This window comes from Trachypithecus francoisi, unplaced genomic scaffold (genome assembly GCF_009764315.1).
Source record: "Trachypithecus francoisi isolate TF-2019V2 unplaced genomic scaffold, Tfra_2.0 Lachesis_group16, whole genome shotgun sequence".
Taxonomy (NCBI): Eukaryota; Metazoa; Chordata; class Mammalia; order Primates; family Cercopithecidae; genus Trachypithecus; species Trachypithecus francoisi.
The window spans coordinates 1,575,688-1,603,547 of NW_022681461.1; the positions used below are offsets into that span (position 1 = coordinate 1,575,688).

A 27,860-nucleotide genomic window follows, 5' to 3' on the forward strand; every position below is an offset into this window, starting at 1 on the left:
TTACTTTTTCACCAAGCTAATATTATTTCTTCTCTTGAATTACATTTTGTCTGATACTGATGTTGCTTCCATTCCTTTTCTTTTACTTTCGTTTTCCCAGTATATAGTTTTTTCATTCATTTATTTTCAACCTCTCTGTAATCAACATTGGATTTTTAAGCCCCATCTGAGCATTTGCCATTTATCAGTAAGTGTAACTGTCATATTTATTGAGATTGCAGATTTATTACACTAACTTCTGCTGTCTTATTTGAGTTTCCCTTCACTATGCTTTCTTTACCATTTGTCTCCCTTTTATGACTAGTAAGCAGGATAGGATCGGCAATACTGTAGTAACAAACTAGCCCCAAGTCTCAGTGGCTTCTTACAAGAGGCATTCGTTCTTCCTCCTGCAATGTCTTCTTTAGATAATACAATAGTCCAGGGCAGCCCCCTCCCTGCAATGATGCAGGGTTCTAGACTTTCTCCCAGGGCTGAAACTAGGATGAGGCAAGTAAAGCACTCGGATGCAAAATTTAAGGAGGTGCTCTTTCTCAGGTTCATGGTCACCTCGCAAGCCTCACCTTAGTCCTGGCCCTGCTTTTTCCATCTAGTGGCTGCTCTCTTCAACACGAAGCCTACGCTGGTTTGCCTCATATTGAGTAATTGAGCATCAAATTTGATTACAGTGTAGCAAAGACAAATTCATGTCTGCAACTTAAAAATAAGCTACAAGTGCAGGGCGCAGTGGTCATGTCTGTAATCCCAGCACTTTGGGAGGCTGAAGCAGGTGGATCACGAGGTGAGGAGATCGAGACCATCCTGGCTAACATGGTGAAACCCCGTCTCTACTGAAAAAAAAATCAAAAAGTTAGCTGGGCATGGTGGCGGGCACCTGTAGTTCCAGCAACTCGGGAGGCTGAGGCAGGAGAATGGCGTGAACCCGGGAGGCGAAGTGTGCAGTGAGCCGAGATCGCACCACTGCACTCCAGCCTGGGCAACAGAGTAAGACTCTGACTCAAAAAATAAATAAATAAAAAATAAAAATAAAAATAAGCTACAAGAACAAGAGTAGTCATTTTCTGGGGTGGGGGTATTGGGAAGATGTTGCTCAAAGGATACAAAATGTCTTTTCTGTATCCTTTGATGGAAAGTAAGATAGGAAAAAATGTTCAAGGGATCTATTGTACACCATGTATACATGCTGTATTAGTAACAATGTATCATATTCTTTAAAATTGATGAGAACAGGTTTTAAGTGATCTCAGCACAAAAAATAGTAAGTATGTAAGGTAATTTATATGTTAATTAGTTCGACTGAGCCATTTTACAATGTATATATATTTTAAATGTCATTTTGTACCCAATAAATATACACAATTTTTTTGCCAATTAAAAATTAATTAACTAAAATAAGTAAAAGAATAGCCATTTTTTGCAAACTGCATATAAAAATACTAGTTCTACCTGTGGATTAGTAAAACATTGACATAAAAAATGCATACAAAACAATAAACATTTTCTAAAAGTACATACAAACAAAAAGATGCACATCAAACGTATTAGGAAGGTTGCATATGGGAAGACGGGGAATAGAAATGGGAGGTGGGAGTGAAAGAAAATAAATGAGAGAGGGACTGTGTATGGATCAATGATAATAACTCAATCCTCTATGTCTTTGACAAAGAAGAAGGAGAAGGAGGAGGAAGAAAAGGAAAGTGGGATAAAGGATCAGAAAGGGAAGAAAATAGAAAAAATTAGAGTATGACTGCCAGGGTAGGCCTGTTTTATTATTGCTGGGGTTTTTTGTTTGTTTGTTGTATTTTTAGTAGAGACGGGGTTTCGCCGTGTTGGTCAGGCTGGTCTCAAACTTCTAGCCTCAAGTGATCAACCCGCCTCAGCTTCCCAGAGTGCTGGGATTACAGGTGGGAGCCACCACGTCCAGCCCCTGTACTGCATCTGGCCTCCATGGTAGACCTATATTTTGATGGAAATAGTATATATGTAATTTGCTACTGATTAAGTAAATTATACCAATTCCAAATTTTACAATAGCCATGATAGAAAATTTCAGATTCTTGTCTATAAAAGCTTATTTTACAGCTGCCTTTAACTATTCTAGTTTATATTTTAGCTAAGGCTGGTCTTATCAATTAATAAGACTGGAATCACATACATTCTGACAAAAGAATTTCATATTTTTATGTTAAATTGTTAAAGAATTCCAAACTTCAAAAAAAGCAAGCTGATGATTGCTTGAGTTTTTAAAAATTAGTATCCCCCCTGGCCGGGCGCGGTGGCTCAAGCCTGTAATCCCAGCACTTTGGGAGGCCGAGACGGGCGGATCACGAGGTCAGGAGATTGAGACCATCCTGGCTAATACGGTGAAACCTCGTCTCTACTAAAAGATACAAAAAAACTAGCCGGGCGAGGTGGCGGGCGCCTGTATTCCCAGCTACTCGGGAGGCTGAGGCAGGAGAATGACGTAAACCCGGGCGGCGGAGCTAGCAGTGAGCTGAGATCCGGCCACTGCACTCCAGCCTGGGTGACAGAGCGAGACTCCGTCTTAAAAAAAAAAAAAAAAAAAAAAAATTAGTATCCCCCTAGAATCTTTTTTAATAACCCTGTTTGACCTCATCTGACACCCTTGGGCAGGTAACTTTGCTGTTACCAAATCTTTGTTTAACAATTCTCAGCCAGTGAAGGTGCAGACAGCTCACGGCCAGTGAGGTTGGAAACAGAGGAGTCGTTGGGACATTATAGCTTGACAGAGAAGCTGACCTCCAGGTGACATGGGCAATAGCCTTCAGAAAGTCAGCCCACTGGGTACCTAACTCAGCAATATTATTTTGCATTCCTTTTTAGACTAACTATATACATCCATATTGCTTAAATGCTGTTCATTCAGACCTTTTGTCTTCTTGCTTAGATCCTTTGTTACTAAGTCAATATAAAACTTTAACAACTGCTAACATGTGTCTTTGAGAATTGTGCTCTTACAACACTGAATGTGAAATGTTGTCTGATCCTTTGAGTTATTTGGCTAAATGGCCACAACAGTTATACTATAATCCTAATGTCTCTAAGATTTTGGAAATAATGTAATAAACATACTACCATGCTCTACTAAAGACAAAGAATATCAAAAGAAGTTTTAAGATCTGGCTTTATGATATTTTCAAGAGATAGCCTAAAAGAGAAAGTTGAAGTGAAGACAGACATACATATATATATGATATTTATTCATATCCACTAAAATAGGCATTAAAACAAGTAAGTATTACTAGAAGTAAAAGCGAGTTAAAAGGCTACATTTATCAGGAAGTTATAGCAATTGTAATCCTGGATTGCTTACTAAAATAGCTTTACATAAAACTACAAAGGGAACTGAAACGTACCTATCAGACTGGGAGATTTCATTTTACCTTTTCAGTAATTGTTGGGTGAAACACAAACATTTGGCAGAGATACAAATTACGTACACCACATCAATAATGCATCTATCTAAAGGCCGTGTCTAAACACAGAACAGGGGCACATGATGTTCCTTTGAAAGCTGGCTCTTTGAAAACACTGATAATCCTGACAAATCTCCAGCAGAATTGATCAAGGGAAAGAATAGAGCACAGGAATAAGCGGCAATATGAGACAATATGAGGAATTTTAAATGAGTGTAATTAGAGGGACAGCCAAGATTTAAAATGTAGAAAAAGGGTTGAAAGAGGAGAATGAGCACACACAGTTCATTTTGCTGCCTATTGAAATCCTTTTAAACCATAGGAAATTATATGTGTGTGTGTGTGTGTGTGTGTGTGTGTATGTGTGTGTGTGTGTGTGTGTATTTTCTCCTTTTAGCTTTCAGTTTTTTCCTAGGAAAACAGAAATCCTTGGGGAAGGTGACAACAAGAGACAAGAGCAATCCCAAAATGTTTGTTTTTGGAGACAGGGTCTCACTCTGTTACTCAGGCTGTAGTGCAGTGGTGTGATCGAGGCTCACTGCAGCCTCATCCTCCTGGGCTTCAGTGATCCTCCCACCTCAACCTCTCGAGTAGCTGAAACTACAGGCATGCACCACCATGCCTGGCTAATTTTTGTGTGTGTGGTAGAGTTGGGGTCTTGCTCTGTTGCCCAGGCTAGTCTCAACTGCTGGCCTCAAGCTACCCTCTTGCCTCAGCCTTCTAAAGTGCTGAGATTACAGGCATGAGCCACCATGCCCAGACCTGGCCTACGAAACTTTTGTTGCTAGAAAATGGATGGGCAAGATCTCAAATCCTAAACCAGCAACAGAGTACACTGAAAACTGACAAAATGCATACTAGTAAAATCCTCAAAAGTCTCAGGCACTGCCAGTACAGAACCTGGGAGAGAGAAGCTAGACTCAGGAGGTTTGGGTCAGAGTGAGAAGTCATCATCTCCGGATGCCATTCTCCACTCCAGGCAGGCACTGAGGACAGGGCCCTCTCTGAGAGTGAGGAGATAAAGCAGTGGGTATGCATCGAGTGCGATTCCAGAACAGCAGGTGGCCTTCACTCTACAGGCAGGAGGTAAGATGGTTTTTCTCTGCGGAATCTGACCCACCCCAAGGAAAAGGCCTCAAGGCGCTTGCTTAGGACTCCTCTCACCCTGATCATACTCACAGATTCAAGACCCACTCAACACAAAGAATGTCCAGGCAGGTTCCTAACCTGACCTAATCAAACAGACAACAAGACAACAGGAAGTGTCTATGAGCAGCAGCTAACTTGAAAGACAGACTGCCAAACAAACGCAGGAAAGAGCAACTTGGTGGAACAGCGCCAGGCAGGAGACAACCTTTTTTTTTTTTTTTTTTTTTTTTTGAGATGGGCTCTCGCTCTGTTGCCCAGGCTGGAGTGCAGTGGTGCAATCTCGGCTCACTGCAACCTCCGGCTCCGGGGTTCAAGCAATTCACCTGCCTCAGCCTCCTGAGTAGGTGGGATTACAGACGCACACCACCAGGACCAGCTAATTTTTTGTATTTTTAGTCGAGATAGGGTTTCACCATGTTGACCAGGCTGGTCTCGAACTCCTGACCTCAAGTGATCTACACACCTCGGCCTCCCAAAGTGTTGGGATTATAGGTGTGAGCCACTGTGCCTGGCCAACCATTTTTAAAAGAAGAAAAAAATACCTTCGGAGGAATTAGAGAAGCTACTACATCTGTGAAAAGAAGAGGCTGCTCCACAAATGAAAATTCAGAAGTATAAAAAATTTTTAATTTCTTTAAAAATTTTAATTTTAAGAAATTGAAAAAGAAAAGAGCAAGAATGAAAAAAATGCATTTGAGAGGATGGAAGATACAATTGATGAAATCCTTTTGCAGAAAGGAAAGCAAAGGGGCAAAGAAATAGAAATTATGAGAAAAAAAGGAAGAGAAATAAAGAATGATTTCAGGATCTGTGTAACAGGAGTTCCAGAAATAACATTTTTCAACATATGAGTGACAGGAGATCCAGAAAGAAGAGACAAAGCAGACAGGATGAATGAGAACACCCTGGCCCACCCTGCTCTGTGCGGCAACACTAGCTGTGCCCCCACTGCCTTGCCCCTCCATATCTCTGTTCCTTTTCTTTTTTCTTTTTTCTTTTTTTTTTTTTTTTTGAGACAGAGTCTCACTCTGTCACCCAGGCTGAGTGCAGTGGTGCGATCTCAGCTCACTGCAACCTCCACCTCCTGGGTTCAAGCAATTCTCCTGCCTCAACCTCCCGAGTAACTGGGACTACAGGTGCATGCCACGTCACCCACCTAATGTTTGTACTTTTAGTAGTGACAGGGTTTCACCATGTTGGCCAGGCTGGTCTGAACTCCTGGCCTCAAGTGATCCACTGGCCTCAGCCTCCCAAAATGCTGGGATTACAGGCATGAGCCACACGCCCAGCCTCTCTGCTCATTTTCTGAAATGGTTCTTGAGCCTTCTCAGTGATTTTGTGAACTAGATGATAGCTTTACAATAAACTCATTTCCTGCTTAGGTTTTTTTAAAGATAATATTACAAAAAAAAACTTTTGCCAATCAATTTGAAAACTTAGGTGAAAGGGATATATTTCTATAAAAATATAAATTACCAAAACTGGTGCAAGAAAAAAATTAACCCAAGTAGTTATCCCACCATTAAAAATTAACAATAATAACAAGATGATTATGATAATAAGTAGTCCCACAAAGAACACTGCAGCCACAGATAGTCTTAAGATAGATTCTATCAAACATTTACAAAACCAATCATTCCAAAATTACACAATCTTTTTCAAAGAATAAAACGCCTCTATTCAGTTTATGAAGCTTATGAGAACATGACGCAAAAACTTTGAAAAGCCGGACGCGGTGGCTCATGCCTGTAATCCCAGCACTTTGGGAAGCCGAGGTGGGCAGATCACCTGAGGTCAGGAGTTCAAGACCAGCTTGGCCAACATGGCAACTCCCTGTCTCTACTTAAAATCCAAAAATTGGCTGTGCGTGGTGACGCACCCATGTAATCCCAGTTACTCGAGAGGCTGAGGTAGGAAGATTGGTTGAACCCAGGAGGCAGAGGTTGCAGTGAGCCGAGATCGTGCCACTGCACTTCAGCCTGGGCGAGAAAGCGAAACTCCCTCTCAAAAAGAAAAAAAAAAACTTTGGAAAAGTTGGCATTACATCATTACATATGTCACTTAACAACAGGGACATGTTCTAAGAAATGCATTATTAGGCAATTTCATTGTGCCAACATCACAGAGTGCACTTACACACACCGAGAGGGTATGGCCTACTACACAACTAAACTATGTGGTAGAGCCCATTGCTCTTAGGCTACAAACCTGTATGGTATGTGACTGTACTGAATATAGTAGGCAACTGGAACATAGTGGTATTTGTGTTATCTAAACATAGCAAAGATATAGTAAAAAGATGGTTTTAGAATCTTACAGGACCACCATTGTATGTGCAGTCTGTCATTGACCAAAGCATTTTGTGGCACACGAGTGTATTTAGTAGTGCTGACTATGTAAGCTGTGACCCAGTAATTCTGTTCCTGGGTACATTCTCTACTCATCCATGTCAGCATGGATGAATTTCGGAAGCATAATGTTGATTTACATAAAAGAAGCAGATTAGGCTGGGCACAATGGCTCATGCCTGTAATCCCAGCACTTTGGGAGGCCGAGGCAGGTGGATCACCTGAGGTCAGGAGTTCGAGACCAACCTGGCCAACATGGTGAAACCCCGTCTCTAGTAAAAATACAAAAATTAGCCAGGCATGATGGTGGGCACCTATAATCCCAGCTATTCAGAAGGCCGAGGCAGGAGAATCACTCGAACCTGGGAGGCAAAGGTTGCAGTGAGCCGAGATCGTGTCACTGCACTCCAGCCTGGGTGACAGAGTAAGACTCCATCTCAAAAAAAAAAAAAAAAGCAGATTATAGAAATATGTAGGACTCAATTTACATTAAGTGCCAAACAAGCAATAAAACCAACATATTATTTAGGCATATCTGCATATGCAATAGAACCACTTTGTTACAAAGCAAAGAAATTATTAAAGTAAGTGTTTTACATGTGTGGGGGTGAGGGAGGGTAACATAAATATGGCATACAGGCAGCTTCAAGGACACTGGTGATGTTCTGTTTCTTTTTTTTTTTTTTTTTTTTGAGACGGAGTCTCGCTCTGTCGCCCAGGCTGGAGTGCAGTGGCCGGATCTCAGCTCGCTGCAAGCTCTGCTTCCCGGGTTTATGCCATTCTCCTGCCTCAGCCTCCCGAGTAGCTGGGACTACAGGCGCCCGCCACCTCGCCCGGCTAGTTTTTTGTATTTTTTAGTAGAGACGGGGTTTCACCATGTTAGCCAGGATGGTCTCGATCTCCTGACCTTGCGATCCGCCCGTCTCGGCCTCCCAAAGTGCTGGGATTACAGGCTTGAGCCACCGCGCCCGGCCGATGTTCTGTTTCTTAAGCTGAGTAATAAATGACACAGGACTGATTCTATCATTTTTTATAACCATATCTATGCATTACATACACCCTTGTTTGATCTATCCCCCACAAGCACACACACACACACACATACACACACACACACACAGAGTGCCATGGCATACTATAATGTACTTAGGATATTCAAAGCCTGGATCAGAAATTGCAGGGTTGAAGTCAAGTAGCACAAGAACAAAGGAATGAATCTAGAGGAACATAAAAATAACTAAAAGCTGCTGTTTTCATTTAAGACCAGATGAAAGAAAATATGCTGAGAGTGCAGATGTAGGAATTTAGACTAGACATTAGGAAGAAGAATTTCCTCACTGGCCGAAGACACTGCCATATATTGCACAGTAAGCATGTGCTGTTATTCAAAAACAGGGCAAGGCAGTGATTTTTCTTGGGTTGGTCTGAGACAGAGCTAGTCCAGTGCTTTGAATCCAGGGGCCAACTGTGTGCCATTACCTGAAGCTATTGGGAACACTGTCCTCAGAAGCATTCTGACTGCCCTGTCTGCCACACTGCAGGTGGGCAGGCCTCCCAGATGTTGCCTTCCCAGGTATTGGGAGATGGTACTAGAATGGCCCAGATGTGGAGAATGAAACTCAGCTAACCTTTCATCTTGTGTTTTGGTTCTAGCATTCTCTGAGCAATAACAGCCAAGAATACATGTTTACACATATCAGAGTGACAAAAAGTAAAATTAATAACATTTCATACAAACAAGTGTAGTGAAAAGATCCCTTAAATCTTCTTGTGGGGTTTAAGATTGATATAATCAAATAGGAAACAATTTGGCAATGGTGTGCAATATTTAAATTCACATACCTATTGAGCCAGCAGTCTTACTGACAGAGATTTAGTCCTGGATGTGCGCTCAAACTTATGCTCAAAGAGGCAACTTACAGCACTATTTGCAAAATGAAAAATGAAAATTCACCTTAGTGTTCATCCCTAAAGGCTGATAAAAGATACATGGTACATCCATGGGATGGGATATCCTGAAAACATTAAACAGAATCAAGCCCATCTGTGTGCCTTTGCTGTGGTCAGATCTCCATGCTATATTATTAAATAAACAAAGCAAGGTTTAGAACACGGTTTATGGTTGTGTGAGGTAGGATCCCATTTGTGCCCAGGGGGCAAAAATTAAACAATTTTTGATTCTGATAATTTAATTCTAATAATAAATTCTGATAGAGAACTGCTGGTGGGACTAAAACTTGTTCTCTCCTTCTTCCTGGGTAAAAGGAGAGCAGGAAGATCTTTAGGATTGTGCCTTCAGGGTTCGTGAGAAAGATGTTACTAGACTCCACCACTTATCCAAAGTTAGCCTTTGGGAAAGGGGTTTCCACACTATAATCCCTTGTGGTTACCAGTGATCTCTGACTGCTGTTCAGAAGAAACAAGAGGAGTGGGTAATGTAAAAATCTGAATCTGTCTTCTAACTCTGGGCACATTGGAATCAGCTAGCAACCCCGTATCAACTTGGTTCCAACAGTTTCCCAGTTCATGCAAAGCCTTCTAATTTAGTTTACTTGGGATAATTTTCCTTTTTTTTTTTTTTTTTTTTTGCTGTTGTGGAATATATTGCTGTTGTACTCTTTGTGTAGGAACACAAGACAAGTTCGCTCACCGTTTTCTTAAATTGGACACTTATTAATCTTCCAGATACCACCTTTTGTTGGAACTTGGACTTGTGAATGACGCTCACCATATTGATGCCTTCTCGCTGAGCTCCTCTCTACCCTGAACACAAGAGACCCTAATAGTTAGGCAGGAATATCATTGCCCCTATTCAGCCTGAAGAAGTTACAGAAGATGGATTTTTCATCCCTCTGCAACCCTTAGGATTAAGAGTTCTCTTATAAAAGAGAGGGGGAAAATGTCAGAGGCGTTTGAACCAGAGCTACTCCATCTTAAGTAGGAGTTGAGTAAAATGAGGCTGAGACCTACTGGGCTGCATTCCCAGACTGTTAAGGCGTTCTAAGTCACAGGAGGAGATAGGAGGTCAACCCAAGATACAGGTCATAAAGACCTTGCTGATAAAACAGGTTGGGGCCAGGCACAGTGGCTCATGCCTGTAATCCCAGCACTTTGGGAGGCCAAGGCAGACGGATCACCTGAGGTCAGGAGTTCAAGATCAGTCTGGCCAACATGGCAAAACCCCATCTCTACTAAAACTGCAAAAATTAGCCAGGCGTGGTAGTGGGTGCCTGTAATCCCAGCTACTCAGGAGGCTGAGGCAGGAGAATCACTTTAACCCGGGAGGCAGAGGTTGCAGTGAGCCGAGATCGCACCACTGCACTCTAGCCTAAGTGACAGAGTGAGACTCTGTCTCAAAGAAAAAGAAAAAACAGGTTGCAGTAAAGAAGCCAGCTAACACCCACCATAACTGGTGGGGTGTAGTGGCTCATGCCTGTAATCCTAGCACATTGTGAGGCCAAGGCAGGTGGATCACTTGAGATCAGGAGTTCAAGACCAATCTGGCCAATATGGTGAAACCCCATCTCTACTAAAAATACAAAAATTAACTGGGCATGGTGGTGCACACCTGTAATCACAGCTACTCAGGAGGCTGAGGCAGGAGAATTGCTTGAACCCAGGAGGTAGAGGCTGCAGTGAGCCAAGATTGTGCCACTGCACTCCAGCCTGGGTAACAGAGCAAGACTCTGTCTCAGAAAAAAAAAAAAAGATGGCAGGATGACAGTGACCTCTGGTCGTCCTCACTGCTACACCCCCACCAGCACCATAACAGTTTACAGATGCTATGGCAAAATCAGAAAGTTAACTTATATGGGCTAAAAAGGGGAGGCATGAATAATCTACCTCTTGTTTAGCATGTAATCAAGAAATAATCATAAAAGTGGGCAACCAGCAGCCCTCGGGGCTGCTCTGTCTATGGAGTAGCCACTCTTTGATACCTTTACTTTCCTAATAATCTTGCTTTCACTTTATGGACTTGCCCTGAATTCCTTTTTACATGAGGTCCAAGAACACTCGCCTGGGGACTGGATCAGGACCCATTTCCTGTAACAACCAGGGGCCAGAACGTGTTGGAAAAAGCGCTCTGTGGAGAAGTCCACACAACAGGAGTAGTGACCTTCAGCAGAGGACACAAGCTGCCCTCCACAACCAGAGAGACAGCCCAGTCCCCCGCTTTACTCTCCCTCCTACCTGTTCCTGTGTTCCCCACTGGCCAACCCCGCTGAAACCAGAGGCCAAGGGAGCTCAGTGGCGCAGGTCAGCCTCCCGAGCAGAGACTGGATCCACTAGGCAGGCCAGTGAGAGCCACACACCGACACTGGGCGGCACAGACAAGGGTGCCACAACTGCTGCCCAACTGCCACAGAAATGTGACTGCCGCCGGATAACTGTACTGGCCAGGGGCGGTGGCTCACGCCTGTAATCCCAGCACTTTGGGAGGCCGAGACGGGCGGATCATGAGGTCAAGAGATCGAGACCATCCTGGCTAATACAGTGAAACCCCATCTCTACTAAAAATACAAAAAAGTAGCCGGGCGTGGTGGCGGGCGCCTGTAGTCCCAGCTACTCGGGAGGCTGAGGCAGGAGAATGGCATGAACCCGGGAGGTGGAGCTTGCAGTGAGCCAAGATCGCGCCACTGCACTCCAGCCTGGGAGACAGAGCAAGACTCTGTCTCAAAATAAATAAATAAATAAAAATTTAAAAAAAGACAACTTCACCTCGCAACCCAGAGACTCCACTGCTAGGTAATCTACCTGAAGGAAAGAGAAAAGTGTCCACACAAAAACTCAAGGGTCAGTATTCATAGCAGCATTATTCATAATGGCCAAAAAAAAAAAAAGGAAACAACTCAAACAGTTGTCAACTGACAAATGAATAAACAAAATGGGGTATATCCATACAATGGAATATTATTCTGCAATAAAACCTAAAGAGCTACTGACACATGCTACAATATGGGTGAACCTCCAAAACAACATGCTAAGTGGAAGAAAGCAGTCACAGAGAACTGCACCTTGTATGGTGACCTTCATATGAAGCATCTAGAAAAGGTCAGTGCAGCCTAGGGCTAGGGATAGGAGTGCAGGATTAATAGCAACCAGGTGTACATGATCTTATTCAAGTGATGGAAATGTTCCAAAACCGGATGGTGGTGATAATAAACAACTCAGTTAATTTCCTAAAAATTACTGAAGTGTACACTTGGGTGAATTTTATGGTATATAAATTATATCTCAAAAAGCTGTTCAGGATTAAAAAACTGACCCACATGTACATGACACCATCGATGCTGAAGTTTTAAAAAGTCAATTATATTCACTCTCACAGGTGGTCTTCAGCCATGACTCTGGACAGCTGAAGGTGTTAACACCACAAAGGTATTGCCACAAATTTCCCCCAACCTGCAATCCGCACAGTGAGGTTTCACTCCATTAAAAAGACAAGCAATTAGGCCAAGTGAGGTGGCTCATTTCTGTAACCCCAGAGCTTTGGGAGGCCAAGACAGGAGGATCACTTGAGGCCAGGAGTTCAAGACCAACCTGGGCAACAGAGCAAGACACCCCCCCCACCACCACCATCTCTACAAAAATAAAAATTAAAAAATAGCTGAGCATGGTGGCACAGTCTATAGTCCCAGCTACTCAGGAGGCTGAGGTGAGAGGATCACTTCAGCCCAGGAGGTCAAGGATGCAATGAGCCATGATCCCACCACTGCACTCCAGGCTGGACGACAGAGCGAGACCCTGTCTCTAAAAAAAACCAAAACCAGAAATAAAAAGCTAAGCAGTCACCCGTTGTTGCGTCAATTGTTTCTTTAAACAGTCGATTTCCTGGGGTGTGTGTGTGTGTGTGTACGGAAGTGCGTAATGGGGGAGGCGGCCTGTGTGGGGGCAGAAGGCTTATGGGAAACCTCCATACTGTCTGCTCAATTTTTCTGTGAACCTATAACTGCTCTAAAAAATAAATTCTATTAAAAAATGTTTTTTCATTTAAAAAAAGACACTAAACCAAGACAGTCCTATTTCAAGACTGACCCCTGCCAATGACATCCCCAAGTCTTCTCTCATTCTCTCCACGGAAAATTCCCTACCCCCACCTGTAGCCTCCATTTTTGAGTCCTGGAATCCATCAATGGGATGGCTAAAGAATTAAGCACCTTTGTCTCCCAATTCACTTCATCAGCCTCCTGAAGGGGAGATTGTCCAATAAATGAAAGACCATTTGCATTTTCAGCACAAAGGATGCTCTCTGCCTGGTGGGCTTCCAGCCTCTCCTTAATTGTGTGTTTCTCTCAAGAGCCACAGGCCTTTTAGAGGTTCCATGTGAAGTGGTCTGGGCCAGGAGGGGGGCGCCCGAGAACACTTGATTGTCTGGGCTGGCATTGTTCCCTTTGTCTGCTTGAACAGGACTCCATCTTATTTCCAGAATGTCCAGGCTGACAGTCCCCATACACAGCTTTGCCACCCCCTTTTCAGAAAGCTAAGCTGCAAAAGCCTCCCTTTCCCAGAATTCACTGCCGGGGCCCCATCCTGATGCAGAACGGCTGCCGTGGGACGAATGGACCTTGTTTTCCTTCTCCTGTATGTGGGGGCCTGGGTCAAGGAAGGTGCTCATAGCTGCTAATCTACAGTGGGTGGTGGGAACACCAGGAAAAACAGGGCTTCCTCTGTGTGGCCGAGAATAAAAGACAGGCTTGAATTCGGGTGCTAAAGGAGTGGAAATGGTGTGAAAAATAGGGTGAGCAGTGGCTTCAGAGGTACGGGAGAGTGGGCCCGCTCTCATCCTCCCTCCACCCCTGGCCCGTTCCTCTCCACAATTTTTCCCCACCTGCCTCAAGTAATGCTTGAAATTCTTTTAACAGGAAGCAAACCCTCTCCTGCCACTCTAAATGTAAATGCAGATTCGGTTAAATGCAGTGCAGAATAAGCTTCTGGAAGGGTGGAGGAGAAGTGCTTTCCCTATTCCCACCGTCAAGTGCATCAAACAAAACCTGGACACAGTACTTAAAACAAACAGAAGAAGACTCCAGAATGTGAAGAGAGGTTCATTTAGAGGCCTTGAAACCCGAGGAAGGGCACTGTAGTATTTCCTGGGCTTTTTTTTTTTTTTTTTTTTTCACATATCCCAGACATTGCTGGAGAAACTGATGGTTCAGAAATGCCAACAGGTGCAGATGTAAAAAACTCTCGCCAGGCACAGCAGCTCACACTTGTAATCCCAGCACGTTGGGAGGCCGAGGTGGGCGGATCACGAGGTCAGGAGTTTGAGACCAGCCTGGCCAACATGGTGAAAACCCATCTCCACTAAAAATACAAAAATTAGCCAGGCATGGGGGTGGGCGCCTGTAATCCCAGGAGGCTGAGGCAGGAGAATCATTTGAAACCAGAAGGCAAAAGTTGCAGTGAGCCAAGATTGCGCCACTGCACTCCAGCTTGTATGACAGAGTGAGACTGGGCAAAAGAGTGAAACTCCGTCTCAAAAAAAAAGAAAAGTCTCAACAAAAGCCTACCTTCTCTAACTAGAGGACCAGAAAAGGGGATGCCTAGCAAGACAGAAAACATTTAGACAGCAACTGCTGTACTCCAAGCAAACACCGTGGGAAAAACTGTGACCCCACCCACACCCCTGCCAGTAAAGGCTGGGTGAGGAGCTGGGTCTTGCACGCCGGTGAGGCTCTGTAGCAAGGAGCCTGGGACTTTCATCCCAGCCGCCACCATCCCCACCAATGTCAGTGGAGATCTGAATTCCACCCCACCTGGCAGTAACAAGGCACCTCTTCCCCTCTTTGTCCTCTTCCTTTGCCCGGGATGATAACGGAGGAGGCCTCATGGAGAGCCAGGACTTTCACTGCTGCCCAGTGGAATGAGGCCACCTCTCCTAAGTGTCATCGGAGGCCTTGTGGAGAGCAGTAAAGAGGTGTTTCTGCCCCTCCCAGCCAGAGTGGTATCAGCAGAGGCCCAGGAGGGAGACAGAACCCCACCCCCGCCACCCAACAGTAACAAGTAGGCAGCTCCCCACAAGTGGAGAATTGAGCCCCACTCCACCTGGTAGAAACTAGTCAGTGCCCCCTCCTCTCCCTCCCAAAGCAATGTCAGTATGGACCAATATAAAGCAAAGATTTAAATAAGATCCAGAGTCCCATAACATAAAACCAAAATGTCGAGGATTCAATCAAAAGCCACTCATCATACAAAGAACCAAGATCTTAATCTGAATGAGAAAATACTAACAACAGATGCCAACATAGAGATGATACAGACATTAAATTGTCTGACAAGCTTTGGAGCATAAAAATGCTTCAGTAGGCTGGGTGATGTGGCTCATGCCTGTAACCCCAGCACTTTGGGAGGCCACAGCGAGCGGATCACTTGAGGTCAGGAGTTTGAGACACGCCTGGCCAACAAGGTGAAACCCCGTCTCTATTAAAAATACAAAAATTAGCCGGGCGTGGTGGCAGGCACCTGTAATCCCAGCTACTTGGGAGGCTGAGGCAAGAGTATCACTTGAACCTGGAAGGCAGAGGTTGCAGTGAGCCGAGATCGCACCGCTGCACTCCAGCCTGGTGACAGAGTGAGATTCCGTCTCAAAAAAGAAAAAAAAAGTTCAATAAACTGTTATAAACACACACAAAAAATGGCAAAAACAGAAAATCTCTGCAAAGAAATAGAAGATGTAAGGAAGAACCACATGAAAATACTTGAACTGAAAAATATAATCACTAAAGTTAAAACCTTGATGGGTGGGCTGAGTAGCAGAATGAGTGAGACTAAGAAAAGAATTAATGAACTTGAAGATTAAAAAAAAAAAAGAAGAAATTACCCAATATAAGCAACAGAGAAAAAATACACTGAAAAAAATTGAACAGAATCTCAAAGCCCCATTGAACTATAAAAAGGTCTAATATTCATGTCATTGGAGGGTTATAAGGAGAGAAGAGGGTAGGGCTGAAAGAGTAGTTGAATAAATAATGGAGGAAAGTTTTTGAAATTTGTTTTTATTTATTTATTTATTTTTTCAGATGGAGTCTCACTCTTGTCACCTAAGCTGGAGTGCAATGGCACAATCTTCGCCTCCTGGATTCAAGCAATTCTGCCTCAGCCTCCCAAGTAGCTGGGATTACAGGCGCCCACCATCATGCCCAGCTAATATATTTTTAGTAGAGATGGGGTTTCACCATTATGGCCAGGGTGGTCTCGAACTCCTGACCTCAGGTGATCTGCCCGCCTCAGCCTCCCAAAATGCTAGGAATACAGGCAGGAGCCACCGCGCCCGGCCCAAATTTGTGAAAAGATGTAAACCTACATATTCAAGAGGCTGAGTAAACCCCAAACAGGGTAAAGCCAAAGAAATCCATGCCAAGAATCATTATATTTAAACTTTTGAAAAATAAAGACAAAGAAAAAATTTTGAAAGCCAAGAGAGAAACAATCCCTTATTTATTGTGGAAAAGCAATTCAAATAATATCAGATTTCTCATCAGAAACCACAGAGGCCAGAAGAAAGTGCCACCGCATTTTTCAAGTGCTGAAAGAAAAGGTCTGTCAACTGCAAATCCTGTATCCAGCAAAACTCTCTTTCAGGAATGAAGGGGAAATGAAGCCATCCTGGAATGAAGAAAAGCTAAGAGAATTTGTTGCCGGCAGACCAACCCTAAAATAATAGCTAAAGAAAATTCTAGAAACAGAAATAAAGTGACTTAAAAAAGAATCTTAGGACATTGGGAAGGAAGAAAGAGCAACAGGAAGAGAAAATACTGGTAAATACAAGATATTCTTCTTCTCTGTGGTGGTGAACATTGTGTGTCAACTTGGCTAGGTCATGATACCCAGCTCCTTAGTCAAACATGATTATGTTTCTGTAAAGATATCTTTATATGAGATTAACATCTAAATTAGTAGACTTTGAGTAAAGCCTATTACACTCCATCAGGCGGGTAGGCCTTGTCTCATCAGCTAAGGGCCTTCGGAAAACAAGATAGACCTGCCTGGAGGAACAGGGAATTCTGTCACCTGATAGATGGCCTGTGGACTTGAACTGCAGCTTTGCCCCTTCTTGGGTCTCCAACCTGCCAGCCTACACTGCAGATTTGGGACACACCGGCCTCCATAACCGTGTGTGTCAATTCCTTCAAATAAATCAACCTCTCTCTCCTCGCCCTCTCCCTCTCCCACTCTTCTCTCTCTGTCTCCTTCCCTCTTCCTTCCTCCCCACTCTCTCTCTCTCCCCCTCTGTCTCTCCCTTCCTCCCCCACCCCTACTCCCAGCTCTTTCTCTATGTCTGTCTGTGTGTGTATGTGTGTGTGTGACACACACCCTATTGATTCTGTTTCTCTTGAGAACCATGACTAATACATTCTCAAAAAATAAAAAAGCAGTATATGTGAAAGGAATCACAGTTGAAATATCCAATGAGAACAAAACCTAACCTTGGAAAGCTTACTCTAAGCAAACCATTTTGCCTCTCATCCTACTTAACCCTTACAAAAGCCTAGGTGAGACTGTCATCACCTCCAGCTCACTGATGTGGAAATTCAGCCAGTGAGCCTTGGAGGGAGGCTTTGACACACATCTGATCAATTCCCAACCTCAGGCTTTTACCCATTACAGTCCACAGCATCTCAGGCTCAGCTGCACTTCTTGGAGCAGCAGTTAGCGCGAGAGAATGGGCTCTCTGGAAGGGAGAAAAGCCTGCATGAAGGAGGGGTTGGGAGCCCAGAAAATTGTTTAGCACAGCCTCAGTAAAGAACATAAGGAGGCTGGGCACAGTGGCTCATGCCTATAATCCCAGCACTTTGGGAGGCGAAGCCAAGAGGATTGCTTAAGCTTAGGAATTTGAGAACAGCCTAGCAACAAAGTGAGACCTCATCTCTACAAAAAAATAAAATAAAAAGGCAAAGAGGAAAAAAAGTCCACAAGGAGAAATGCAAAGCAAGAATTCGTCAAGGACAGAACACAAAGTTGGCAAAGACCCAGAAGTGCAGAAAGGATGTGTAACTTGTGCAAAATCTCCAGACAGCATCATAGTGAAGGCTGGAACCCACAGCTCCTGACCCGCAGGGCCATTGCTTTGTGAAACAATAAAGAAATGAATGGCTAAGGACAGCTTCCACACGGCGTCTCCCCTAAGCAGAAAGAAGAGTGTCTGAGTCTTGTGATAGCAAGGGACCACAGAGAGGTCAGGTCAGCATGAACTGGAGAAAAGATTCTGAAGAATCGTGAAGAACTGCTTGGCAATCCAGGGAATTAGAGGTAAGGTGAAGAACCTTTTTGGTTGACATATTAGGTCTTTCCAAACCCTGGACCAGGGTGAGAAATTGTTATATAAAAGGTTATATAGTTTTAATACAGTTAGAAACGCCTTCCTTCTGATTTGGGGGAATGGAAGACACATTGTTTTGAAAAGTGGCTGCTGGGTGATCTCTCCAACTTCAACACTCAAATATGACCACTCATCTCCCGAGTGTCAGCCACTCCTGATCACCAGTAAGTTGCTATACATGAATGAGGATAAGAGCAAAGAACTCCTTGTCTTATCTTAAAAATAAACAGAGTTGAGATAGAAGGGTCGGTGGCAAAAAAACCATCAGCAGCAGATGAAGGATGGGGTCAGACACGAGGAGCTTTTTTTTTTTTTTTTTGAGACAGAGTCTCGTTCTGTCTCCAGGCTGGAGTGCAGTGGTGCAATCTCGGCTCACTGCAACCTTCGCCTCCCGAGTTCAAGCGATTCTCCTGCCTCAGCCTCCTGAGTAGCTGGGATTACAGGTGAGAGCCACCACTCCTGACTAATTTTTGTATTTTTAGTGGAGACGGGCTTTCACTATGTTGGTCAGGCTGGTCTGGAGCTCCTGACCTCATGATCCGCCCACCTCAGCCTCCCAAAGTGTTGGGATTACAGGCATGAGCCACCACACGGGGCCACAAGGAGTTTTTCTGTTTGTTTGGTTTGGGTGGTTTTTTTGTTTGTTTTTTGTTTTTTTTTTTTCCAGACGAAGTATCACTCTTGTACCCCAGGCTGGAGTGCAGTGGCACAATCTCAGCTCACTGCAACCTCCACCTCCCGGGTTCAAGCAATTCTCCTGCCTCAGCCTCCCAAGTAGCTGGGATTACAGGTGCCCGCCACCACACCCAGCTACTTTTTGTATTTTAAGTAGAGACGGGGTTTCACCATGTTGGCCAGGCTGGTCTCGAACTCCTGACCTCAGGTGATCTGCCTGCCTCAGCCTCCCAAATTGCTGGGATCACAGGCGTAAGCCACCATTCCCGGCCCACGAGGAGCTTTTTTAACTGGCATGCTTGAGGTTTGTTAACTCCCCAAAGTTTCTAGCAAGTACGTCCCAGATGCCTGGCACCTGCTGTTTCACATAAGATGTTTATTATGATGCAAGCCTTCTGGGACAAGAAAAGGCATGGGTACTGTGCTGCAGTGGAATGCATTTTTCACATGAACCAAATGGTTTTTTGGCCCCCCAAAATTCATATTTTGAAATCCTAACCCCCAATGAGATGACACGTGGAGGTAGGGGCTTTCAGGAGGTCATCAGGTCATGAGAGTGGGGCCTTCAGGATGAGATTAATGTCCTTATGACAAGAAACACCAGGCCAGGCATGGTGGCTCATGTCTGTAATCCCAGTACTTTGGGAGGCCAAGGCAGGCAGATCACTTGAGCCCAGGAGTTCAAGACCAGCCTGGGCAACATGGTGAAATCCCGTCAGTACAAAAAATTTTAAAATTAGCCAGGCTTGATGGCACACACCCATAGTCCCTGATACTCAGGAGACTGAGTGGGAGGATCACTTGAGCCCAGGAGGTTGAGGCTGCAGTGAGCTGTGTTTGCACCACTGCACTCCAGCCTGAGCAACAGAGCAAGATCCTGTCTCAAAAAAGTAAAAGAGAAGAAACACCAGAGAGCTTGCTTCCCCTCTCTCTGCTTTCTGCCATGTGAAGCTACATCAAGAAGATAGTTGTCTGCAAACCAAGAAGAGAGCCCTCACCAGACATCAGATCTGCTGGCACCTCGCTCTCGGACTTCCCAGCCTCCAGAACTGTAAGAAATATATGCTTGCTTAGGCCACTCAGCTTATGGAATTAATTCTGCGCTCAAGCTGATGAAGACAACGTCTCTCTCAGAAATGGGTGTAAATTACTATCACATAAATGGAAAGCACGAGAACCTTATGTGTATTCACAACCTCTGACCCAGCCAGGCCACCTCAAGGAAAATAGCTCCCAAAATAATTGGAGAGAAGTAGAAAAGTTTCTGTATTTACTCCCAATTTTATATAAAATGAAGAAAAATTTGGGAAAAAAACTAAAATGTTTACCAAGAAAATGGTTAAATTATGGACCATCCATTTGATGGAATATTAGGTTACCATTTAAAAATCATGGCTTTGGGCAGGCTGCGGGGGCTCATACCTGTAATCCCAGCACTATGGGAGGCCAAAGCAGGCAGATTGTTTGAGCTCAGGAGTTCAAGACCAGCCTGTACAATAGAGTAATAGTGAAATCCTGTCTACAAAAATACATGAGCCTGTAGTTCCAGGAGGATACATTGCTTTGGGAGGCTGAGGTGGGAGGATTGCTTGAGCCCAGGAGGTCAAGGCTGCAGTAAGTAGTGTTTGTACCACTGCATTCCAGCCTGGGCAACAGAGCAAGACACTGTCTCAAAAAAAATAAAAAATGAAACTCCACAGTTTTGACATAAGAAAATGCTCACAACTAATGTAACATTTAAAAAATAATGGTATGTATAATATGGGATTTGAGATAAATTTAGGAGAAACTGTTAGATTTCAAATATCTTTCTCTTCAAGAATGTGTTACTTTTTTCTCTTATTTGGAATATCTCTTATATTTCTCAAGGAATTTTATAGTTTTCTTGAAAAAGACCTAAAAATTTTATATTAACTATATTTCTAGGATTACTTATTTTTCTATTGCAAATGGAAATGCTTTTCATTATATTTTTAAGATGTTATTGACTTCTTTTTGGAGGGGGAGAAGAAGACTCGCTCTGTTGCCCAGGTTGGCGTGCAATGGCACAATCTCGGCTCACTGCAACCTCTGCCTCCCAGGTTCAAGAGATTCTCCTGCCTCCCAAGTAGCTGGGATTACAGGCACCTGCCAGCACGTCCTGCTAATTTTTGTGTTTTTAGTAGAGACAGGGTTTCACCATGTTGGGCAGGCTGGTCTTGAACTCCTGACCTCAGGTGATCCACCTGCCTCGGCCTCCCAAAATGCTGGGATTACAGGAGTGCGTCACCATGCCCAGCTGCTGTTACTGATTTTTAAACAGCCTTACTCTTACAGTTTCTAGAATTCTTTCTGTTCTTCTACTGTATTTGATGTGGTTCTAGACATCAGTTTAACAGGCATGAGGAAGAAATAAAAGACATAGGAATTCCAGGAAATAGTGTTTCATTAATAAAAATGTGAAATTTGTAATAATAATAGCATATACAACCACACATGTTATAAACGCATTTTTTAAAGTATAATTATCAATCTATCTATCTACAGAGAAATAAGCCTGGAAGGAAATACCCAAAAATACTAATTGTATTCTAGTGACTCTCAGTTCTATCAGACCTTTTTTTTACAGAATATTTTATAATGCCATTAATCTACTTGAAATTAAAGTCACTGATGCTTTGCCTAAACAAGTGACTTTTAAAAAATCAATATATGCCCTAGCTTACTGTAAATAATAAATAAAAGGAAAGTAGTTTATAATGTTTTGAAAAAATTATATTTAAGAATATAAGCTCATACAGCACAATTACACTAGAAAATCCCAATGCCCCACAAATTCCCAAAACAATCCCAAGGCGAGGTACTGTCACCTTTGAGTATCGTTGTGTTTAAAAAAGGAGGTCCAGGGAGTGAGATTCTTATTTTTTTGTTTGCTTTTCTATGGAGTATTTTTTCTCCTTTAAATGAATGCATACTGCTTTTATATTCAAAAATCTAGTGTTGGGGTAGATGTCTCAGGACTGTGATGTGTTCAATACAAGGGAGGAGAAAGTGCCCAGGAAGACAGCTTACCTCGAATGAGTACGCTTTCCCAATTCCATCACCTGCTCCAGTGATCACTGTGAAAAGCAGGAATGTTTTTAAATGACGGAATTCATCTTTAAGCTTCTCTTTCTCACTGGCTACGTTTTCTCACAAGCCTAGTCTCCAGGACAGTCAGTGCTCCAAAGGCGCATCCCTTTGCTTTCCAGCCCACACCCTTGAAGCCCCTCGCTAAACATTCCGGTGAAAGGGTTGGTTGGTTGGTTGGTTGGCTGGTTGGTTGGTTGGTTGGTTTTTTGGAGGGATTGGCGAGATTCTGGAAAACATGTTCCAAGATGAAACAAAGAGCCGCAGCCAGGGAACATTTCCTGCAGGCCCCATGAGGATGCAGATACTGCGAGCCTTCACCCCGCAAGGGCAGGCAGTGTTCCCCATTATCTCTCTGCCCAGGCACTCATCTGTCATTGTAAGGACATTTCAAGGTTCCTTCTAAAAGTAGAGCTGTGCCCCCTTCTCACCCCCACCCCACAGCAGCAATTAAAGGCCTATGGAAGGTAAGGAATTTAGCAAAGAGGAAAATACAAAAAAGCAAAAAGAAAATGCAGTGAAATGAAGAAACCTGAAGAATTTGTACTCAATAGAACTATCTGTTAATATACAACAATCAAATAGGTCTTCTAGTCCTTTTATATCAACATTACAGACATATTTAATGATTGAGCTCTAGGATACGCCTCATTCGTGAGAACATGACAATTTCAAAATTCACTACAATTCGGCATATCATAAAACTTACAATGTATCCTTGCAACAACAATTAAAGGGCTTGCTTTCAAAAAGTGTGAACAAAAGATACATTCAGCTCACTTGAGAGTGAGTGCAGGCCAAGCTCTACAAGCTTCATGGACCACACTGACAGAAGCACTCTGACTTTAATCATTACTAATGATGTGTCTGTTCATTTTGGAACTTCTAGGAGGCTCCCTGCACACCGTCTGCAGCTCCGGGTGCAGGAACTATGCTCAGGGCCATCTTGGGCCTTATCTTCCCTCCCTGGGGGGAATCTTCACTTTACCCAATACAGGGCCTGCACGACAGGCAAGATGATACCATCAATGATAACAACGGCTGACGGTCACACACTTACTTCTTGCCATGTACTGCTTCTAGTGTTTTAGATGCATCATCTCATTTAATGTTCAAAACAAACCTAAAATGCAGGGACCATCATTATCCTTAGTTTGTAAATGAGGAAGCCAAGGGGAAAAAGTTCGTAAATGATGACACAAGGATTTGAACCCAGGCTGTCTGACTTTGGGGCCCCAAGTCTACGAATATACACCAAGAAAAGAATTAGGAAATCCAGCACAGAGTTCAGGGTACTCTCTCTGAGGAATTAAAAATTTAGCCTCTAGTACTTGGGTTTCTTTTTTGTCCGCTACTTGAAATATATTATCTCCCTGATATCTGCCTCTGCCCAAACATATTTTACTCCTGCTAGAGGTAACTCACTCCATCTTGACTCATAAAAACAGGTTTTATGAGATCATGTTTTTACTTTGAGTCACCACATGCTCTAAGTCTCTGGACCCATTTGAACTTCTTTTAGAATGTGGGTTCTTAGAAGGGCTTTCCCTACACAAACGATAGCAGCTATGCAGAGTGCTACGTCCACCCACACATGGGCATCTGAATCTGTGTGGAGTGGGGTATTTAAATCCAGAACACACAGGTCAAGCTGCTCAGCAAGTTCACTACAGACAGCATAATGCCCCGAGAGGACGCACACACACATACCCACAATGTAAGAAGCAGCAGTCAAAAATCCATTCGTCATCCCAAACAATTTCTCATGTGGTAATTTTTTAAATTTCCATTGCTAAGTTTTTAAGGTTGCCAGGTTTAGCAAATAAGGATACAGAATGCCCACTTAAATTTGAAATTCAGGCAAATTATGAATGGTTTAATATGTGTCCTATGCAATATGTGAGTTATAAAATACTTAAAAAGTGTTCCTTTTTTCTGAAATTTAAATTTAACTGGGTGTCCTGTATTTTATCTGGCAGCCCTATAAGGATATTAGAATCTTTCCTATTTCACCTGGATAATATCCCTAATGTCACTTAATCATTTTTATCATTGGATTCTTTTTTTATTTTTATTGTTTGGTGTCCAAATTTGAAATATAAGCCCCTGCAAAGATCTTAGCATTTCATTCAAGGAGATGCTGAAGCCATGGCCTCATGCTCTTCACCTTAACCTCAGTCACAGGGCTGAAGTTCTGCATGGGCGTTCCAGTAGATAAATCCCATGGGGAGGCAGCATTTAATTGACACCAGCCAGATTCCCTTCCAAACCATCCTGAAAACATGGCTCCACAGAGATATGTGTTGCCTTGATTTTGTAATACCTTCATTTCTTAAACACACTTGGATTCTTTTTTTAATACACTGAATTAAAATTATTTAGATTCCAAAATTTGGAAACACCTTCTAGTAAAATGAAAACACCCGGGCTTTTTGTAAATCTGGAGATGAGGATGTGGAAATTTCTGCATTGTTTATTATTTGTATCAGCAGGAAACTCCCAAAAGAAGAAAACTCATCTAATGGGGTCGGGAGGACAAGTGCTTAGCAAGGGCTGGGTAGCCTTCTTCCCTAGTGTTCCCTTAATGCCCTATGGCTTGTGTTGCAGACCATTCTAATTTCACTCACACTTTCTAATCCCTCCAATTAAAATTACCCAAAGGAATTACTTCTTTGCTCTCAAAGAGAAAAGATGCAATATCCCTTTTGAGACATAAATAATAATAAGCAGGGGCTGGGTGCGGTGGCTCACGTCTGTCATCCCAGCAGTTTGGGAGTCCAAGGCGGGTGAATCACGAGGTGAAGAGTTTGAGACAAGCCTGGTCAACGGGGTGAAACCCTATCTCCACTAAAAATACAAAATGTTGGACGGGTGCGGTGGCTCACGCCTGTAATCTCAGCACTTTGAGAGGCCAAAGTGAGCGAATCATGAGGTCAGGAGTTTGAGACCAGCCTGACCAACATGGCAGAACCCTGTCTCTACTAAAAATACAAAAATTAGCCGGCTGCGGCAGTGTGCACCTGTAATCCCAGCTACGCGGGAGGCTGAGGCAGGAGAATTGCTTGAACCCAGGAGGCAGAGGTGGCAGTGAGCAGAGATTGCACCATTGCACTCCAGCCCAGGCAACAGAGTGAGACTCCGTCTCAAAAAAAAAATAAAACAGAAAACTAAAAAAAAAAAAAAAATTAGCCAGGTGTGGTGACAGGTGCCTATAATATAATCCCAGCTACTTGGGAGGCTGAGGCAGGAGAATTGCTTAAACCTGGGAAGTGGAGGTTGCAGTGAGCCAAGATCGCGCCATTGCACTCCAGCCCAGATGAGAGAGCAAGACTCTGTCTCAAAAATAATAATAATAGTAATAAGCAGGAAGAACAGCAGCAAAAAAAACACGAGATAGAACGCTCTTACCTGCCCACTGTCCCATTGACCGCAAGAAAGGCTTTGGCAAAACTTTCCAGTAACTCAGTAAAATACATCTGGAGAATCTCATGCACTTTACCAGGCAGGCCAGGCACACCAGCAGCCCTGTGAGGATGAAGAACTGTTCCAGAGCGTCCCTCATGGCTGCACGTAACAGACTGTTTCAGCCCTGGCCGTGGCCCTCTGTGCGTGCCTCCTGGGACCGCGCTGCTCTGGAGACCTCCAGATCTTCTTCCAGGAGTCACTGGGTGTGTTCCACCAAGTCAGGGGCATCTAGATTAAAGTAACTTCTTTACAGAATCCTCTGATTCACAGGCCTTTGAATGAGGCTTTTGTTACTGTGGAGGAGCTGGTGAAAAAGTAAAAGGTGGAGATGAAGGGAAAAAAACAAAGCCTGGACAGATATAAAATGGCAGCCCATGGTTCTCTCACTGAATTTGGAAACTTAAAAAGGATGCAGAATCCCAGGCATTCATTCATGTATTTAGCACTGTGTATTGGCTGCCTACCAGGTGGAATCCCCTCTTACAGGCATTAGGAAGATAATAGTGACCACTTAGGGTCACTATTGGGAGTGGTTGGGAGCTTAGATTCTGGTAGCAGGGACAGATGATGAGCAGATAAATAAGATAACATCAGGCTGGGTAGTGGCTCACGCCCGTAATCCCAACATTTTGGGAAGCCAAGGCAGATGGGTCACATGAAGTCAAGAGTTTGAGATCAGCCTGGCCGATGTGGTGAAACCTCATCTCTACTTAAAATACAAAAATTAGCCAGGCCTGGTGGTGTGCACCTGTAATCCCAGCTACTTGGGAGGCTAAGGCAGGAGAATCACTTGAACATGGGAAGCAGAGATTGCAGTGAGCCAAGATCACACCATTGCACTCCAGCCTGGGTGACAGAGTGAGATTCTGTCTCAAAAAAAAAAAAAAAAAAAAGTATGTGCTATGAAAAAGCACTATTGAACCACGTGTTTGAGTAGCTACTCAGGGAATGCTTCAGAGAGGGTGTTCAGGAAGAATTCTGTGAAAAGGTGGAGTTTTTAGTTGAAATTTGAATGAAAGGAACCAGCTCTGCAAAGATGAGTTCTCCCTCCGGGCTAATGGAACAGCTAGTACAATGCCCGAAGTGAGAAAAATCCGTGTATTTGAGGAATAAGAACCAGGACAGGCCGGGCGTGGTTGCTCACGCCTGTAATCCCAGCACTTTGGGAGGCTGAGGCAGGCGGATCATGAGGTCAGAAGATCGAGACTATCCTGGCCAATATGGTGAAACCCCATCTCTACTGAAAATACAATAATTAGCTGGGTGTGGTGAGCACGCCTGTAATCTTAGCTACTCAGGAGGCTGAGGCAGGAGAATCACTTGAACCCAGGAGGTGGAGCTTGCAGTGAGCCGAGATCACGCCAGAGGGACTGGCCACAGAGAGCAAGGGAGGAAAAGGCCCGGGCAGGAGGGAGGAGCCACGCTCTACAGGTGCGTATGGACTTTCAGAGCAACCAGAAGCCGTTACACAGATTTAGGAAATAGAGTTTTATACTCTGAATTATGCTTTTAAAAGGCCATAATTTTAAAAGCTGAGGGAAAATGTCCTTTTGGGAGTGGGATGGAGCATGGGTGTGACAAGTGAAGCAAGGGCAGCCAGGACATTGAAGTCATCCATGCAGAGGCCACAGAATCAGTCCTTGGCCTTCTCTCATTTCTGCCTGTGCTCATTCTCGGCTCACTCTGTGCTGCAATCAACAGCCTTGCGCTCACCCTAGAAGCAGAATTTCTGGCCAGAACATAGATTCATACGTCTGTATGCTAGATATTGTCAGATCTGCCTTCATTTTGCGTTCACGCCAACAACACGTGAGCATGTTCGTTTTCCTGCTGCCTTAGCAGTAGAGCATGTTGTCAAGCTTTGGGACTTTCGCCACCCAGTAGGTAAGAAGTAGCATCCAATGTTGTTTTAAGTTTAAATTAACTTATTAGCCAGGTTGGAGAGATTTTCATAAGCCTAAGGGCTATTTTCACTGTTTTCTTTGTGAATTTTCTCTCTCCTGCCCATTTTTCTATGTGGTTTTTGGTCTTTCCCTTCTCTGTATTTAGAGATGGTTTCAGAACTCTGATTGGACGGAAATCCGACCTGCTCACTCTGTCCTTCATGTTCGTTGATTATCTCTTCAGATGTGTCTGATCATTATTAAATCAGCCCATTGTGGTTTTTACTTTAATGACCTTAACTTCATTTCTAAAAGTTCCTTTTGTACAAAACTGAGGTTTTTCTTCTCATGGTTTTCTGTTCCATGCAGATATTTTTAATTTTGACTTTCCTTACCTCAGCATGATTGTTCCAGTGCCTACATCAGCCTTTCTGTTGCTGTCTCCTCTCTCTGGTAGGTCTCACTCATGGTGCCC

At 43.6% G+C, this 27,860-nt stretch overlaps 1 protein-coding gene across 3 annotated transcripts in view; it reads right to left on the bottom strand.

Moving 5' to 3' along the window:
• The window catches only part of HSD17B3 (hydroxysteroid 17-beta dehydrogenase 3), a 59,011-nt gene extending 33,326 nt beyond the window's left edge, over positions 1-25,685 (bottom strand). For all 3 annotated transcript variants that reach the window (XM_033236649.1, XM_033236648.1, XM_033236647.1), the window contains exons 1-2: positions 25,446-25,685; positions 21,981-22,027 (exon numbers count right to left, since the gene is read on the bottom strand). In XM_033236649.1, coding sequence (XP_033092540.1) covers positions 21,981-22,027; positions 25,446-25,599 — 201 coding nt within the window. In that variant the 5' untranslated portion in view covers positions 25,600-25,685. The remainder of the gene's footprint in view (positions 1-21,980; positions 22,028-25,445) is intronic.
• Positions 25,686-27,860: the final 2,175 nt, after the last annotated feature.